The sequence below is a fragment of the Papio anubis genome, chromosome 17, assembly GCF_008728515.1.
Source record: "Papio anubis isolate 15944 chromosome 17, Panubis1.0, whole genome shotgun sequence".
Taxonomy (NCBI): Eukaryota; Metazoa; Chordata; class Mammalia; order Primates; family Cercopithecidae; genus Papio; species Papio anubis.
Window position 1 is genome coordinate 19162996 of NC_044992.1, and position 17699 is coordinate 19180694.

A 17699-nucleotide genomic window follows, 5' to 3' on the forward strand; every position below is an offset into this window, starting at 1 on the left:
TGCCCCCTGGGTTCAAGCGATTCTCCTGCCTCGGCCTCCTCAGTAGCTGGGATTACAGGCGCCTGCCACCATGCCCAGCTAAGTTTTATATTTTTAGTAGAGACGGGGTTTCACCATCTTGGCCAGGCTGGTCTTGAACTCCTGACCTCGTGATCCACCCGCCTCAACCTCCCGAAGTGCTGGGATTACAGGCATGAGCCACTGTGCCCGGCCGAAAGGCACTTCTTACATGGTGGTGGCAGCAAGAGAAAAAGAGGAAGGAAGCAAAAATGGAAACCCCTGAGAAACTCATGAGATCTTGTGAGACTTATTCACTATCACGAGAATAGCACGAGAAAGACTGACCCCCATGATTCAGTTACCTCCCCCTGGGTCCCTCCCACAATACTTGGGAATTCTGGGAAATACAATTAAAGTTGAGATTTGGGTGGGGACACAGCCAGACCATATCAGATGGAGTCTTGCTCTGATGTCCAGGCTGGAGTGCAGGGGCACCATCTCAGCTCACTGCAACCTCCGCCTCTCGGGTTCAAGTGATTCTCCTGCCTCAGCCTCCCAAGCAGCTGGGACTACAGATGCACACCACCATGCGCGGCTAATTTTTTGTATTTTTAGTAGAGATGGGGTTTCACCATGTTGGCCAGGCTGGTCTCAAACTCCTGGCCTCATGTGATCCATCCACCTAGGCCTCCCTAAAAGTGCTGGGATTACAGGCATGAGCTACTGTGCCAGGCCAAAAAACGAACACTTTTATACTGCTGGTGGGAATGTAAATTAGTTGAACCATTGTGGATGACAGTGCACACGGCTTTGAATTGTCCCTCAGCTGCACTGAACTGGGAGTTGCTGGCACTCCTGATGCTCAGCTAGAATTAGAGATGATTTCAGATGGCAACTAGGGGACTCGGTTGGGGGTGTTGCACTCTGAGATGAAAGGGAATGTCTTTAGGGGTATAACGTTCTTGGAGCGAGTGTTATGTCGCAAACCATAGTTGGGTGGCCTCCACCTCTGCCAATGTCAGCAATAAAAAGTCTGAGGCAGGGAAACCTTGTTTATAGGAAGGAAGAGTGTTTCCTGACCATAGGCTTGGGCTTGTCTACCTGACTAGACTTGGACTTTTTGTAATAATGATTTTTTAAGGTAGTACACGTCCTCCTTTTTCCTTTGTCGTTTCTGTGTGGTCTCACTGCTGCAGTGCCAGAGTCTGCATTCAAATATGGCCGAGCCCCCAGCACGGCCACCAGTACAGTCTGTCCTAAGGCACTGGGCTCTCAGAGCTCTCCTGCGGGTTTTAGTCATTTTGTTTGGTTTTTCAACCATGGCTTTGATCTTGCCAGACTTTAGTCTCAACCTATGACCCATTTATAGTTACAGATCAAGAACCAGTGCTCACTTTGGCAGCATACATACCAAAATGGGGATGATACAGAGAAGACTGGCAGGTTCCCTGCGCAAGGAAAACAAACAAATAACTTTTTTTGTTTTCAAGAGAGTCTCACTATGTCCCCCAGGCTGGTGTGATCATGGCTCACTGCCACCTTGAATTCCTGGGCTCCGGTGATTCTCCCACCTCAGCTTCCCAAGTAGCTGCAACTACAGACATGCACCATCACACTTGCCTGATTTTTATTTTTATTTATTTTATGTTTATTTTTTTGGGACAGGGTCTCACTCTGTTGCCCTGGCTGGAGTGCTGTGGCATGATCTCTGCTCACTGCAACCTCTACCTCCTGAGTTCAAGCAAATCTCCCCCCTCGGCCTCCCGAGTAGCTGGGATTACAGGCACACACCACCATTCCCGGCTAATTTTTGAATTTTTTTTGGTAGATAAGAGGTTTCACCATGTTGGCCAGGCTGGTCTCGAACTCCTAACCTCAAGTGATCTGTCTACCTTGGCCTCCCAAAGTGCTGGGCCACCACTCTGAGCCCAAAAAACTATTCTTGACAGTGTTAGCTAGCATATAGGCGCCTTTTTGGTTGTGGGAGATGGTGGTATTGTTGAGCTTTCGGATCCATCTGACCTCTCAAATGCTTCTGAAGATTTTGCAGATGAAGAAACACGCTGTTTTGTATCAGCAATGATAGAAGATGTTAAGTGTGTATAAAAAGTTCTCATGATTTGGGAAAAGAAAGATATAGCAAGTGTTAAAGTGAATTTGGGAAGGGAGGGAGGAAGGGTGAGAAGGAGAACCTGGCCCGTTTGGATGCACAAGTTCCCTGGGGCGGTAGCATTCACCAGTGCAGAGAGCAATGCCATCCACTGCAGAGCCGGTTCCTGGTGGGCCTGACCTGGGCTCAGAAAATGGGGTTCTAGTTTCTTTAACTGACAAGAAGAAACCAAAGTTTTAGCGCTCACTCCTCTAGAATCTGCCCTCTCCCACCCTCAGCCTTTCTTTTCACTCTTGTCGAAGACGGATTGAGCAAGCTGCAGGCCTCTTTCAGCAGGGTCTGCTTTCAGCGCTGCCAACAGTGCTGACATCCATGCCACGGCCATCCTGCCTGGTGTCCTCTCCTCTGCTCGCCCTTCTCCAATGGCAGTGTCCACAGCAAATGGGACATGTGCTTCAGAGGCAAATGGATCTGGTGTTCTGGCCCTGACTGGCACTAGAAATCTTTCTTTTTGCTCTGGCTTTCTTATCTGTAAAATGGGTATAATACTAGTCACTGTGCATGGCTGTACATGAGAAAATGCACAGTGACAGGCCCATTACAGGCACTCAGCAAATGCCACTGCCCTTCCCAGCCCACCATTTTTTTGAGCTTCATATTTAAGGGACTCCTACTTTTTTTTTTTTTTTTTTTTTTTTTTTGTGAGACAGGGTTTTGCTGTCTTGCGCAGGCGGGAGTGCAGTGGCATGATCTTGGCTCACTGCAAGCTCTGCATCCTGGGCTCAAACAGTCTTCCTGCTTCAACCTCTCAAGTAGCTGGGACTACAGGCATGTGCCACCACACCCAGCTAATTTTTGTGTTTTTAGTAGAGATGGGATTTCGCCATGTTGGCCAGTCTGGTCTCAAACTCCTGAGCTCAAGCGATCCGCCTACCTTGGCCTCCCAAAGTGCTGGGTTTACAGCGTGAGCCACCATGCCCAGCCAAGGGACTCATACTTAAAGGACTTTGGTCTTACTCATTGAGCATTTGGTTTTCTATTGAAAATGTGGCCTTTCTGTTGGAAAAAGTCTTGTATCCGTCATCATTGCTCTTGGGAAAGAACACTTCCAGCAGGGCAAGTGCTTGCCTTGTGTACATGGTTGCCTTGAGATCAGCATAATGTGTAAACATCAAAATGGCTTTCTGGATATAAAGCCTGGCTTTCCGTCCTCCAAGTCAGCACTGCAAGAGATGGGTCTGGAGATAGGGTCTCTGGCAGCCTGTGCATGGTAGAGGAAGGAAGAGGGAGCTCGGTACTGGCAGGGGCCACAGTGCTCTCTGCCTTTCCCAAGAGGAAAGCAGAAACCAGACCCTCTGAAAGAGGCCCTCCTTGTTTTCACCTTCCCAGGGTTTGACATCCATAACATCTGGTTTGAATGATTTCAGTGAACTGGATGGGGCACCCTCCACCACCACTTCCTGGTTTTTTTTCCCTCTGCCCTTTTTTTTTTTTTTCTTTTTTTGAGGTAGAGTCTCTGTCACCCCAGCTAGAGTGCAGTGGCACAGTCTCAGCTGACTGCATCCTCCACCTCCCAGGTTCAAGCAATTCTCCTGCTTCAACCTCCTGAGTAGCTGGGATTACAGGTGCCCGCCACCACACCCAGCTAATTTTGTATTTTTAGTAGAGATGGGGTTTCACTCCATTGGCCAGGCTGGTCTCAAACTCCTGACCTCAGGTGGTCCACCCACCTCAGCCTCCCTAACCTACAAACCTCTTCAGAAAGTGTAAAATCAAAGCATTCCCCATTTCTAAAGCAGTGTCCAGCTCTCATCAGGTAGCTGTTGAACCCAAAGAGACTTTGAATCCAAAAGTCCACATACGGGATCAGCTTCCCAGTGGCCCCAGAAGTTACAAGATGGGGCCCTCCCAACAAAAGGCATCCTCAGGCTTTTACATAATGCTGATGTATGTGCTTAGCGACTGCTGAAAGTTGGTCGTGCTTGAGTCATGAAAGCCAAGATGAAGAGACGTTATTATGGTTGTGTGTTGCTTTCAGCCAAATACTCCTCGCTGGGGAAATGTAACTGCAAAGCAGACTCCAGAACACACTGTCTTCCTGAAAGCCGGTGCTTTTGGGGGACATTCTGGGGCCCACCAGGGTCATCCTGGACACTGACTGAAACTGAGAAGAGGTTTGCTGGGAAGACAGGGACAGATTACTTGTATCTGTGTCATTCAGGTATATCCTTGTATCTATGTCATTCAGGTAAACCCTACATGTGACATGTGACACCATCTCTTTTGACCTCAGTTTCAAATGAGATATTTCACCAACCTTATTGCTAAGGGTCAGGCTAGGTTGAAATAACCCTCAAAAATTCTAGATAAAAAGCTAAATGAGATTATAGGCTTTTTTTTTTTTTTTTCCCTAAGATGATTTGCTTCCAGAACCCTAGGGAAACTTCACAGGAAACATGGTACCATATTTTAGTATACATCTCCACCTATGCGTGTTCTCCAGAACCTCTTTACACACACTTTGAGGAGAGTTCCATCAAACCTCCTTCTCTTATTCCATCTTAATGTCGTGCCTTATTCCTCTTCACCCTGCCTCTCCTTTTCAGCTACAAATTGATTCTGACAGAAACACCCTAAATGACCTTCCCAGGGCAGTCAGAGAGTTAACTTGTTGTAGGGCTGCATTTGGCCATCTGGGCAGAGGGAAGGAACAGTGGTCAGTGTTCCCACCCACCACAGCTTTCCAAGTTTGCTGGCTTCACATTTCCCAGGACAGGGCATGAAGAGGAAGAGCTCCTCAGTGGCTGTGGGGAGACTGCAGGAAGGAACCCTAGACTTGCCCGATTCTTCTTGTCCCAAAACCCAACGCAGGCCTAAAACTCAGCCAAGCCCAAGCTATGCCCTGCTTCTGCAGTCTCTTGCAAGGCCCCTGCTTAAACAACCTGAGCTCCCAGCTTTAGCAGGCTTGGGAACCTGATGCTTCATTTGGGACAAAGTTTGTGGATCCAGGGAAGAAAACCTTGTTGGGGTGAGCAGGTGGGTTGACAGGACTGAGGATCTAAGAGGTGGGGATGTACTGGAGTCCCCAGCTGGCCTAGGGGCCTGCACAGGAGTCTTCAGAAGCCACCGTCGCCATGGGCAGGGACTTAGAATTGAATTTTTTTGTTTATTTGTTTGTTTTTTTGAGACAGAGCGTTACCTAGGCTGGAGTGCAGTGGTGCAATCTCAGTTCACTGCAACCTCCACTTCCCAGGTTCAAGGCATTCACCTGCCTCAGCCTCCCAAGTAGCTGGGATTACAGGTGCCCGCCACCACCCCAGCTCAGTTTTGTATTTTTAGTAGAGATGGGGTTTAACCATCTTCACTAAGCTGGTTTCAAACTCTTGACCTCAGGTGATCCACTTGCCTCGGCCTTCCAAAGTGTTGGGAATACAGGCGTGAGCCATCATGCCCGGCTAGAGTTGAATTTTAGTTTCCTTATCACTGTGCACCAAGCAGCTGCTGGGAGCTGCACCCATCCTGAAGGAGGAGCTTCTTTCTTCCCAGGCAGTCTCATGCTCCCTGCTTGTTTGGCGTGCCGACGGGGTTGCTGAGCAGGAAGGGTTTTCTTTTCCCCCGAGAAGCCTCCTAAATGATGGGGAGAAGAGTGTGGTAGGAAGAGCAATCCAGAGACAGCCTTGTAGGTCTTTAAGACCTTCTCATCTTGGTCTGCTTGTTGTGAATTGGGATTATACAGAGATGTGATGGTGGTAGTGATGGTAGTGATGGTGGTGGGGATGATGGTAATGATTATGAAGGTAGTGATGATGGAATGGTTATGAAGGTAGTGATGATGATGGTAGTGATGATGGGAATTATTCTGGAAGACGGCGACGATTTATGGTGGTGACGTGACGCCAGAACGGTCATGAAGGCAGGGATGACGTGATGGTGGCGATGACGGGAACGGCCATGAATAAGTGGCGGATGATTTATGCAGTGACGATGGCAATGGCCTCGAAGATGGTGACGATGGTAGCGGATGGATGGAACGGCTGGCGAAGGTGGTGGATGATGGTGGTGACGGATGCAATTGAAGCCAGTGAATAAGTGAAAGGATGATGGTAGTGATGAATGGCGGATGGTGGTAGTGGATGGATGGAATGGAAGGTAGTGGATGGATGGTGGATGGAATGGAAGAATAGTGGATGGTGGATGATGAATGGAAGAGGGTAGTGGATGGATGGTGGATGGATGGATGGAATGAAGGATGGATGGATGGTGGATGGATGGATGGAAGGTGGTGGATTTGCGGCGGGGATCGACGGGAACGGTCGGCCAGCTGGCAGGACGATGATTTTGGCAAATGACGATTTGCGAACTGTCATGAATAAGTATCATGATTTATGGCAGCACACGGCACGGTCACCGAATGCGAGTGATGACGATGCAGGCGGACGATTTGGCGGTGGAACGACGGCAACGGTCATGAACAGCAGCGGATGACGGAAACGGTCACAGGCGGATGATAGCGGCGGATGAACACAATTAGCTGCGGCGGACGATGGCGGCGGACGACGGGAACGGCCATGAATAAGTGGTGATGATTTATGGCAGTGACAATGGAATGGCCATGAATGCAGTGGATGATGGAATGAAGGTAGTGATGATGAAAGAATGAATGAAGGTAGTGATGATGGTAGTGATGATGGTAATGAAGGTAGTGGATGGATGGAATGGATGGAATGGAAGAAGGATGGATGATGGAATAGTGGATGGAATGGAAGAATGAAGGCAGGATGATGGTGGCAGTAACCATGGGAATGGTTGGCGAAGCTGCAGCGATGATGATGGTAGTGATGAAGGTAACGGTTATGAAGGTAGTGATGATGGTGGTGATGATGATGGGAATGGTTATGAAGGTGGTGATGATGGTGGTGGGGATGGTAATGGTAAGAAGGTAGTGATGATGATGGTAGTGATGAGGGTAACGGTCATGAAGGTAGTGATGATGATGGTAGTGGATGATGGAAAGGAAGGTGGTGGATAATGAAGGAAAAGGAAGGATGGAATGGAAAGAAGGTAGTGGATGGATGGAAGGAAGAAGGAAGGTGGTGGATGGATGGTGGATGGAAGGTAGTGGATGGATGGAAGGAAGGATGGATGGATAGTGGACGTAAATGGAGTTCTGGAAATGGAAGGAATGGTGGAATGGAGAAGATAATGGATGGAGGTGGACGGAACTCTACTGTTTTGAGCACTGAAGGCTTTTCCTCAGTGCTATTCTGTGAATGGAGTTGGGCAACACCAGGCCATTCCTGATACCAACACAAAATGTACTCTGAGCAAATTTGGGAAGTTTATTCTTATGTTGCCTTACTGAAAAATCCAAAGGTAGATTCCCATCTTATCCCAGTCTCCCTCATCTGTGATACTGCATAGTTCGCAATAGTATTTGTTTATTACTACTTTTCTCTCCTGCAGAACATCGACATCACCAATTTCAGCAGCAGCTGGAGCGATGGCCTGGCCTTCTGTGCTCTGCTCCACACCTACCTGCCTGCCCACATCCCCTACCAGGAGCTGAACAGTCAGGAGAAAGTAAGTCATGGCCCTGTCACCTTGGTTATCCTCTAGGAAATGCAGGGGGATTCCTAATTGAGAAACCCCACTGTGAGAGGGGCTAACAGGCCTGAAGTAGAAGTTGGGATATTGATACCAGGTATAGATAACTCGTGAATGTGTGACTGCACCGTGGAATCCCATCCTCAGCAAATCTTCCCCAGCTTCCCTTCTGAGGAATCTCACCTTCATGGTTTCAAGACCTTGGCCAGCATTTTTCAAAGCCTATTCCAAAGAACCAGCAAACACCAACAAAAAGAATTCCCTGCTCAGATAAGTCTGGGACACTGTATATTGCATCACATTTTCAGAGAGCATGGTGCCTGTTAACACATTAAAGACTTCAGGAAGTCCTACATTAAGAAATCTGTGTGACTGTTTAACCCAACATAGATCAGATCCACATAACCTCTTTACTTATATTTGTTTATTTTACTACAATCACCATAACAAGGGTTGGCAGATTTTCCCTGTTAAGGCCACGTAATAGACTCAGTGGGTCAGTTGGTCTCAGTCACAACTATCCAACTCTACCATCAGGCTAAAGAGGCCATTGATGACTTTGTAAATGAGTGGGCATGGCTGTGTGCCAACAAAACTTTATTTACAAAAACAGGCTATGAGCCAGATTTGGCCCATGGTCAGCAGTTTGCCAACCCCTGACCTAGAACCTCCTACAAAATGTCCCACAGAGAATACTTTGGAAAATGCTGTGCTGGGTCCTGCTGTTGGTCACTCAAGAATTTCTTGTCAAGCATTGGGCACTGTCATAAGAAAACAATAAACAGTAGAGACGTTCTGCGCCCTCATGAGCTAGACAGACAATAAGCAAGCGAGTAGATTTATAACAAGTGAAATTATAAATGAGCAAGGATAAGTGGTCAAAGAGCCCGGAGAGAAACTCAGTGCTGTGAGACTGAGTGACGGGGATCGCATTTAGACCAGGGAGACTGCAGCAGTGATGTCAAAACTGGCGTCGGGGCTGGGCACAGTGGCTCACGCCTGTAATCCCAGTACTTTGGGAGCCCGAAGCGGGCGGACACCTGAGTTCAGGAGTTTGAGAGCAGCCTGCCCAACATGATGAAATCCTGTCTCTACTAAAAATACAAAAATTAGCTGGGCGTGGTGGTCCAGCTACTTGGGAGGCTGAGGCAGGAGAATTGATTGAACCCGGGAGGCAGAGGTTGCAGTGAGCCAAGATCGCACCACTGCACTTCAGCCTGGGCAGCAGAGCAAGACTCCGTCTCAAAAAAAAAAAAAGAAAAGAAAAAAAGAAATTGGCATTGGAAGGTAGAGGAGGCAGCAGTGCAGAGCCAGGGCTATGGAGCAGCTGCAGCTGCTGGGGAACACCTTGGTGTTGTTCAGGCCGTGGAAGAAGGCTGGTTGGCTGGATGTGGTTAGTGGGGCCAGAGAGGCTGTGCTGACCCAGGGAAGCCAAGGGGCAGACCCTGTAGCTGGGCTGATCCGGGGAGTTCGAGGGGCAGAGGCTGCAGAGCTTCCCCACAGCTCTGGTTTGGCCTCACCCACTAACCACTAGGATGGTAGCAACGCAGATGGAAAGACCTAGAAAGATTCAAAATATGTCTCAGACAAAATCGACTGGACTTAGTGACAGATTGGTTGTAGGGGAGGAGGAGAGGAAGGAGTCAAAGATGATGCCTTGGTGTCTAGTTTGAAAGGGCCATTTTCTGAGATGGGGAGGGCATAGATATGTTTAAAAGCTCTGTTCGATTATCCCACATCAGGATTTAAATAAAGTACAAAGAAGGGTCATAGCAATGACAATAACTGAGCGAAGTAATTTAGTTTTTTAAGGTGTTAGAATTTTCCAGAGAAGCAAAACCAAAAGAGAGAGAGAGAGAGAGAGAGAGAGAGAGAGAGTGTGTGTGTGTGTGTGTGTGCAGGTGGGGGTGTGGAGGGGTGGGGGCCAGGGAGAGAGATTTATTCTAAGGAACTAGCTCGAGATTATAGAAGCTAGCAAGTCCAACATCTGCAGGGTAAGCCAGCAGGCTGGAGACTCAGGGAAGAGCTAATACTGCAGTCCCAATGTGAAGGCCATTTGCTGGTGGGATTCCCTCTTCTTGGGTGAGGTTAGCCTTTTCTATTAAGGCCTTCACCTGATTAGATGAGGCCCACCCACTCTAAGTGGGGTCATTTGCTTTGCCCAAAGTCTGTTGTTGGGCCATGCATGGGGGCTCAGACTTGTAATCCCAGCACTTTGGGAGGCCAAGACAGGAGGATCACTTGAACCCAGGAGTTTAAGACCAGCCTAGGCAACATAGGGAGACCCCCATTTCTACAAAAAAAATTTTTTTTAATTAGCTGGGCTTGGTGGCACACATCTGAGGTCCCAGCTACTCGGGAGGCTGAGGTGGGAGAGTCACTTGATGCTTGGAGTTTGAGGCTGTAGCAAAGCTGTGATTGCACCACTGCTGTCCAGCCTGGGTGACAGAGACCCTGTCTGAAACAAACAAACAAAAAAGCTTCAGAGAAACATCTAGAATAATATTTGGCCAAATACCTGGGTACCATGCCTATCCAAGTTGACACATACAATTAACCATCACAGAATGTATTAAAATCTTTAAATTACTTTTCTGTGGGGTGCTTCATTTGTGAAGCAGGCTAGACAGGATTATTAAACATTCTGGGGGAAAGATGTTTAAATCATGTGAAGTCTGAGGTGCTGTGAAATACGCAGGTGGTGATGGCAGGCAGGCAATTGTGCAGCAGATCCAGAGCTGGATGGGAGAGCAGAGCTGGAAACAGATCTGGGGGTTGTCCATGAAGAGATTCATGCTGTCTAATGCAGGTTCCTGAGATGATGGGAATGTTCTGTATCTGCACTGCCCACAGGGCAACCACCAACCATACCTGCTCTTGAGCACTTGAAATGTGGCAGATGTGACTGAAGACTGAATTTTTAATTTCGATTTTAATTTAAGTAGCCACATCATGTGTCGTTGCCATGTTGGACAGCATGGGCACAAATGGAATTTAAAGTCGTCAGACTGGAGGAGAGCACCCAGTCCTTTGGTCTTAGGGAAGCAGAGAGAGGGAGAACCGAGGAACACACCTGGGAACCCCAGTGTTTGTCGTGGAGGTAGAGGAGGAGGACACAGCAAAGGGGACCAGGAAGGAGCATCCAGAGAGGCGGCCTGAGTTGGGGCCACAGGCTGCAGTGGCCTCACAGGTCACAGGTGTGATCTATGCATTCATTACCTTCCTGCCCTCTTGATGTTTTAGTCTCTGCTTTTCTGATAGGCCGTTTGGAGATAACTGAGGAAATAGTGGGCATGAAAGCACTGAAAATAGTCAGAAGGCCTTCCTAACACTGCTGGGTGAAGCCCACACACACACACACATCCGTGTCCTCCTGGCAGTGTGTGGGCGTCACTCCCTGCAGTCATCCACACAGACTGGCTGCTTTGTCCTGGAATCAGCATGGCTCTGTTGGAAAATTATGGACCTAACAGTGTTTGCGCTCAGGCTCCGAACTGTGAGCCTTGCCTCCTGGGCCAGAGCCCCGTACCTGGTGCTAGTCTCTGCGATTCTGAGGGCAGAGGCTCCTCCGCCAGCTGCCCAGACCTCCCGCAGCTGTGGCAGCATGCAGTGGGGGCAGGCTGAGGCCATGGCGTAGGCCCCTGTTCCCTACATGCAGAGTTGAATTTCTTCCCCAGACCGATCACCCAACCACCAGGGAGTGTGGAAGGCAGCATGTGGAAGACTGTGGGTCTGTGATGAGAGTCCAAGTCGGCCCTGGATGTCTGGTATTTTTCATTTTAGGATCTATTTGGCCTCACAGTAATCTTGAGTTGGGTTGTGTCCCAGAGCCTAGGATTTTATTTGCTAATTACAGCCCATTTGCCACTCCCTGAAGGAACAACTAGCCTCCTGTTTCCTAAATTCCCCATCCTGGCCATACTCTGGAGGAGCCACAGTGGCTGCAGTGACATATCGCCACTTCTTGGTGTGTGGCTTGCCCTGGGGGATGCTGGCATTCTTTTTGGTGAGAGTGGCCATATCTATCACAGTTACAGGTGTGGGTTTTCAAAATAACGTATCCCAACAGGCAAACCCATACAGTATAAAACTGAGCACATGGGAGGAATCTTACTAGTGCAGAGTGGGGAGGAGCAGGGAAGATTCCCTAAAAGTGTGTTAGAAGCTGGGTTTCACAGGAAGCAAGTGGATGTGAATGCAGCACACACCTTGCATCATCAGGATGAGAGGCACATCTGTCCAGCCTCAGCTTGGAGCTGTGTTCCCCTGTGTGCTCAGTGCCAGGGCATTTTTTTAAAATTATTATTTACACATTCATCAGAAAGGGCACCAAGAGAAGCCTTTCATGTTTGTAAACTCTATTAAAATCAAAATCTAAAAAGTATATGATAGAGTTGTTGATAGCCCAGAATGTATAGTAATTATGAGTGTCCCCACCTGGATGGAAGCAATTAAACTATGTCTGTTTGACATTGGTATTAAGTAGCAAATTTTTGATAAAAACTAACAAGCATGTCTTCTATGATAGTAAAGAGATATATGATCACAGGGTGCGATATACAGTCCATGGAAGATTTTGTCATTTTGTTGTTGCTGTTTTGAGACACTCTTACTCTGTCGGCCAGGCTGGAGTGCAGTGGTGCCATCTCAGCTCACTGCAACCTCCGCCTCCCAGGTTCAAGTGATTCTCCTGCCTCAGCCTCTCGAGTAACTGGGACTACAGGCACACGCCACTACACCTGGCTAGTTTTTATATTTTTAGTAGAGATGGGGTTTCATCATGTTGGTCAGGCTGGTCTCAAACTCCTGACCTCAGGTGATCCACCCGCTTCAGCCTCCCAATAGTTCTGGGATTACAGTTGTGAATCACTGTGCACCGCCGTTTTTGTTTCTATTGTTTTCAGTAAAAAGATAGGGCATTCACTTGTCTGCCTATGCAACTCTCTGCTTAGTCCAGACAGACTCAGGTGGTGGACTGGAGCGTGCTTATGTCAGTGTCTGAAATGAATGAGGTGTGACCCCAAGAGGGGGAACTCTAGGTTGGGCATCCATTCTCCCATTGGTTTTGAGTGTGAGGCCCAACAAGCACAGCCCCTCAAGTCCTGCCGGTGACAGAGTTTTGCCACAGGTTGGGTGCTTAGGCTGTCCTAGAACTGGAAGGTCCCAGGCCTGCACTATCCTCTCCCAACCAGGGCAGACTGAAGCAGTGATGGCGTCCCCCTGCCTGGCCCCTGTGGGCTGAGCCACATCTGAAGCTTATAGCCCATGGGGGAAGTGAGGCCCTTCGGAGCTGCTGCTTATCTGTGGCTTCTGCCTCCCAGGACCTCTGCACAGTGATGGTGACAGTGATCAAATGAAAGAGCACTAGGGTAATAACACTTGGTCACAGATGTTCTGCTGCTGCAAAAATGAATAAAAGTCACTGTTGTGAGTAAAAAACCACCCTCTCACTGTATTTCATGTCACCCTGTGTACTATTTCAGGATATTTTGAGACAGTTTTTCATCAAGGGATCCTCCCACATCAGGCTTTGGAGTAACTGGGATTACAGGCGCGTGCCACCATGCCCAGCTCCACCTGTGTTTTCACAACAGATATTGAACACAGAAGAAACAGCATGCAGCACCCTGTGAAAACACAAGCGGTGCCAGGCGTGGTGGCACACACCTGTAATCCCAGCTACTCCGGAGCCTGAGGCCAGGGGATCCCTTGAACCCAGAATTTTGAGGCTGCGGTAGTGAGTCCATCTAAAAAAAAAAAAAAAAGAAAAAGAAAAAGAAAACATAAGTGGTTTCATTAGAATCAAGCTAGAAAGTTTTTGCATAAAATCTTGAGTTTAGAAATGCCTTCTCGTTAGACCTTACTAGTAATCAATGAATACAAATTAAAATAATAAAATATTTTCAGCCTGACACATTTGGCAGAGACAGTACAGGAAAATGGCCACTTACACACTATTGCTGGAACCAAAAATTGGGATAATGCTCTAGAAAGCAATGTTTGACATTACATATTAAAAGCCGTAAAATATTGACTTCCGGAATAATGGTGGCCTAAACACTGGCTAAAAACCCCCCACCTCTTCAAAAACTAACCAAAAGAGCTTTGAAGTAAAGACAAAGGCTTCAATAGCACCAAAATAGGAGATTGCTGCCAGTAATTTGGGCTAAATGGAAGGAAGCCAGGAGTGCACAGCTCCTGTCTCAACAGAACAGAGTAGCGTTAGGGAAACAAGTGTGCAGTTTCCAGCGCATGCCCATGCCTTTCCTTTAATTTCAAGGAACGGGCGTGGCAACTTGGTCAGGATCACCACAGATCAGCAGCTTTCCACAGCATGGGCCACAGACTGGAAGAAAATGTGGTGGCCACATCTTTCTGTTTTTCGGTGACCTGGTGCCTAGAGTTTGCTTCAGTGTCAGGGAAAACCCGTCGCCTCATACTCTAGATGTTCAAGCAAGGGCAGAGAGTGAGAGCCGTGGGGGAAATGGAAAAGTATATAAAATGATATATGAAATCTAAAATCTATAATTATGTAGAAAATCTAAACGTATAAAATTAAGAAATTTGGCCAGGTGCAGTGGCCCACGTCTGTAATCCCAGCAGTTTGGAAGGCCTAGACAGGCGGATCATCTGAGGTCAGGAGTTCAAAACCAGCCTGGCCAATATGGTGAAACCCAGTCTCTACTAAAAATACAAAAAAAAAAAAAAATTAGCCAGGTGTGGTGTTGCATGTCTATAATCTCAGCTACTGAAGTGACTGAGAAACGAGAATCACTTGAACCTGGGAGGCAGAGGTTGCAGTGAGCTGAGCTCGAGTCACTACACTTCAGCCTGGGTGACAGGGCGAGATTCCATCTCAAAGAAATTCCACTGAAGAACATAAAACTGAGTATGTAAAGAAACATTTATCTCTCAATTATACTTAATATAACAATTTAATTAAATTTTAATATAATCCTAATAATTTTGAAATGAATTTTGGAATGGGAGAAGCGTGATCAAATGATTCTTAAGTTCATCTAGATGAACACACATCAGAGAATAGCTAGGAAGAGTCCACAAAAGAAGCCACACACTAGGGCTGAATGATTGTGGAGCCACCACCATTAATGTTCTAAGGGGAAATTATTTTCCCTGTCCAGCCAGCCAGTTAACTGAATATGATGGTAGAAAAGGGAAATTTTCATACATCCAGAAAATATGTCTCGCCATATTCTTTCTTAAGAAGGAAACCTGGGCGATAGAATGGGAGTAAACTCCAAAAATCAGTGAGGTTCTGGAGGGCTTGGAGCTGAAGGGTTTCACAGAATGATGAGATGATTAAGAGCTCGAGGCTGTGATAAAGGAGATGAGAAGCTGTGCGAGGAGGCCAGGGTCCCACTATGATGCAGGCCTTCTGTGTCAGAACAGAATGGCAGCAGCCATGAGGAGAATGTTAGGACTTAAAAGCAACAGTCAGAATGGGCAGGAGGCCAGATGAGAAGGAGGCATGAAGTCCTCCTCCCAGTAAGGAAAAATCCCAAACAAGCAGGCACTGTAGGAGAAAACCAAACTTTTGAAGAAAGGCAGGGTCCAAATCTGGAGCACACTAAAATGTGGGGTGATTTTGGACGACTGGTAGGGTAACAGAGGAACTCCTTTGAATGATGCTTTGAGTGGCGAAGGTCACGATGGTGGAACTGTAGAGGACACGTGCCCAGAACTGACTTCTGTGATGCTGCTTGTGGTTTTCAGCTTCCAGAATCATTCTAGTCAGAGAGCACAAAGGACTTAAATGTGCTTCCAGAAAAGGAAGCAAATGTTCTCAGCTGTGGCAGTTTACAACTTGACCAGGTAGAGGGAAGAAAGGGGAATTTACTCCTGACATACAAAGTAGAGTCAGGAAGTGTTGTCCACACCCAATGGGACAAAAAATAGAAGTTCACGGATATTATTTAAGGTCACAAACATAGCTAATATTAATACGGGCACGAAAATTAGCTATGTGTCTACAGTGTAAGGAGGAGGCAGATGCATGGTGCCTGAGTCCTCATTTGTCCTGGAGGAAGTCAGTAGAAAATGCCTTCATTTTAGAAATCAAGTAGTAGTCGTGTAAGCATATTACAGAGATATGGAAATAATCCATAACTAAACAGAAATTTAAAGTTAGTTCTCTGAAGGACCAGGATTGAAGGAACAGGTTTTCATTTTATTTAAATACAATCTATATATACTATAATATATGCATTTATTACCTTGATAATGTTTTTGTTATGGCATCATGATTAAGCAACTTTGTTATGCCACAGAATGTGTATGCCATAAATCTTGCAAAGTGTAAATTAAGTAATTTGTAAATTAAGTAATCTTGACAAAACTAAACAAAAATTTATCTTTGGTAGGTGTCAATCAGTAATGTTAGTTTTGGTGCAGTTGCAACCTGTTTATTTTTTTTTTTCTTAAACTGAGACCATATTTTGTACACTTGACTTACTATTTTTGTTTTATAATAGTGAATAATCTATATGGGAATATCAGTTGATGTTCTTTCTTGGCAAAAGCTATATATTTTAAATTACTGATTCCAGTCTCTTTGTCTTTTTAACCTAGAAGAGGAATCTTTTGTTGGCATTTGAAGCAGCTGAAAGTGTAGGCATCAAACCCAGCCTGGTAAGTATCCTATTTTGTATCCTTGTGATACTTTAATTGTATGAGAAATAACTTTATGCCATCTGATAAACGATTTCTTGTAGAACATTGACATCTGTTTGCCAAAAGTCTGTTGCTCTCAATACCTGATATAGAGTTATCCGGCTGGTCTAATCACATATGAACATATGATTTAGAGATTTTCAAGTCTAAGAGATTTTCAGTCACATAAGGTTTCATATGGACCAATTTCAGTTCTGGAAACACAGTGGACTGATTATTATTAGAGCCCTCTTGTTCAGAGCACCTAGAGATCTGAATAAAATGCTATTTTAAAAAATATCAACACATAGCTAAGCTCTCAGGAAAGAATGGGAAATACCCAGATGCCAGAAATGTAAAACAAAGCAGAAACCAGGCACAACTGAGCCTGCAAAACTCGGCAGGGGTGGGTGGGGGACGGTGGGCCAAGCAAACACCAAGTCTGCATAAAGCCAAGGCTCACAACATGCTGCTCTTCTTAGTGAAAGCAGAAATCTCTAAAACTCCACCGGCCAGCCCAACGAGGTGATAAAGAAACTGGTCTCCACCTGGGATTTTGTGCACACGCGCGCATGCAGAGAGAGGAAAAGAAGAGAGAGAAAAGAGAGACGGTCTCTTGCAAGGAAAGGAAACGGGACCAGATGAGGTTTAGAGTCCAAATTTATAATATCTGTGCTGCATGAAGCCCTTGGTATACTCTTGGATGCAGGAAGCCCCTGGGCTGATACTACAGTGGCTACTAAAAAGTGACAAAACACTTGAGAAAATGATCTACTTGAGCTAGTCAGCAGATATAGCAAACAAAAGGATTATCTACCAGAACTTGAGATGATAAATAATAAGAGACTACAAAAAGACTATTTAAACATATGAAAGAGATAAAAGGAGGAATAGAAACCACAAGGAAGGAAGGATTCTATTTAAAAAAGAGATTTGTAAAAAGAATCAAATAACACTTCTAGAAATGAAAATTTGGAATTAAGACCACAATATGTGTTGCCAATCATTAGATACAGCAGAAGAGAGAAATACTAAGTTGGAAAGTAAATATGGGGAAATCACCCAAAATATAAAAGAGACATTAAAAAATATAATGGTAAGATTGAATTAGTATGTGTTCAGCTTCAAGAAATGGAGAACCCAACCAGCAGTTGCTTAAACCATAAAAATGCTAATTTTCTTTTTTTTTTTTTTTTTTTGAGACGGAGTCTCGCTCTGTCTCCCAGGCTGGAGTGCAGTGGCCGGATCTCAGCTCACTGCAAGCTCCGCCTCCCGGGTCCACGCCATTCTCCTGTCTCAGCCTCCCGAGTAGCTG

General features: G+C 46.3%; 1 protein-coding gene and 1 pseudogene across 3 annotated transcripts in view; both read left to right on the forward strand.

The window, feature by feature from the left end:
- The window catches only part of SPECC1 (sperm antigen with calponin homology and coiled-coil domains 1), a 315868-nt gene that overhangs the window by 286225 nt on the left and 11944 nt on the right, over window positions 1–17699 (forward strand). For all 3 annotated transcript variants that reach the window (XM_031656993.1, XM_031656992.1, XM_031656994.1), the window contains 2 exons: window positions 7574–7690; window positions 16304–16363. In XM_031656993.1, coding sequence (XP_031512853.1) covers window positions 7574–7690; window positions 16304–16363 — 177 coding nt within the window. The remainder of the gene's footprint in view (window positions 1–7573; window positions 7691–16303; window positions 16364–17699) is intronic.
- Window positions 1387–1487, forward strand: LOC116271105 (annotated as a pseudogene).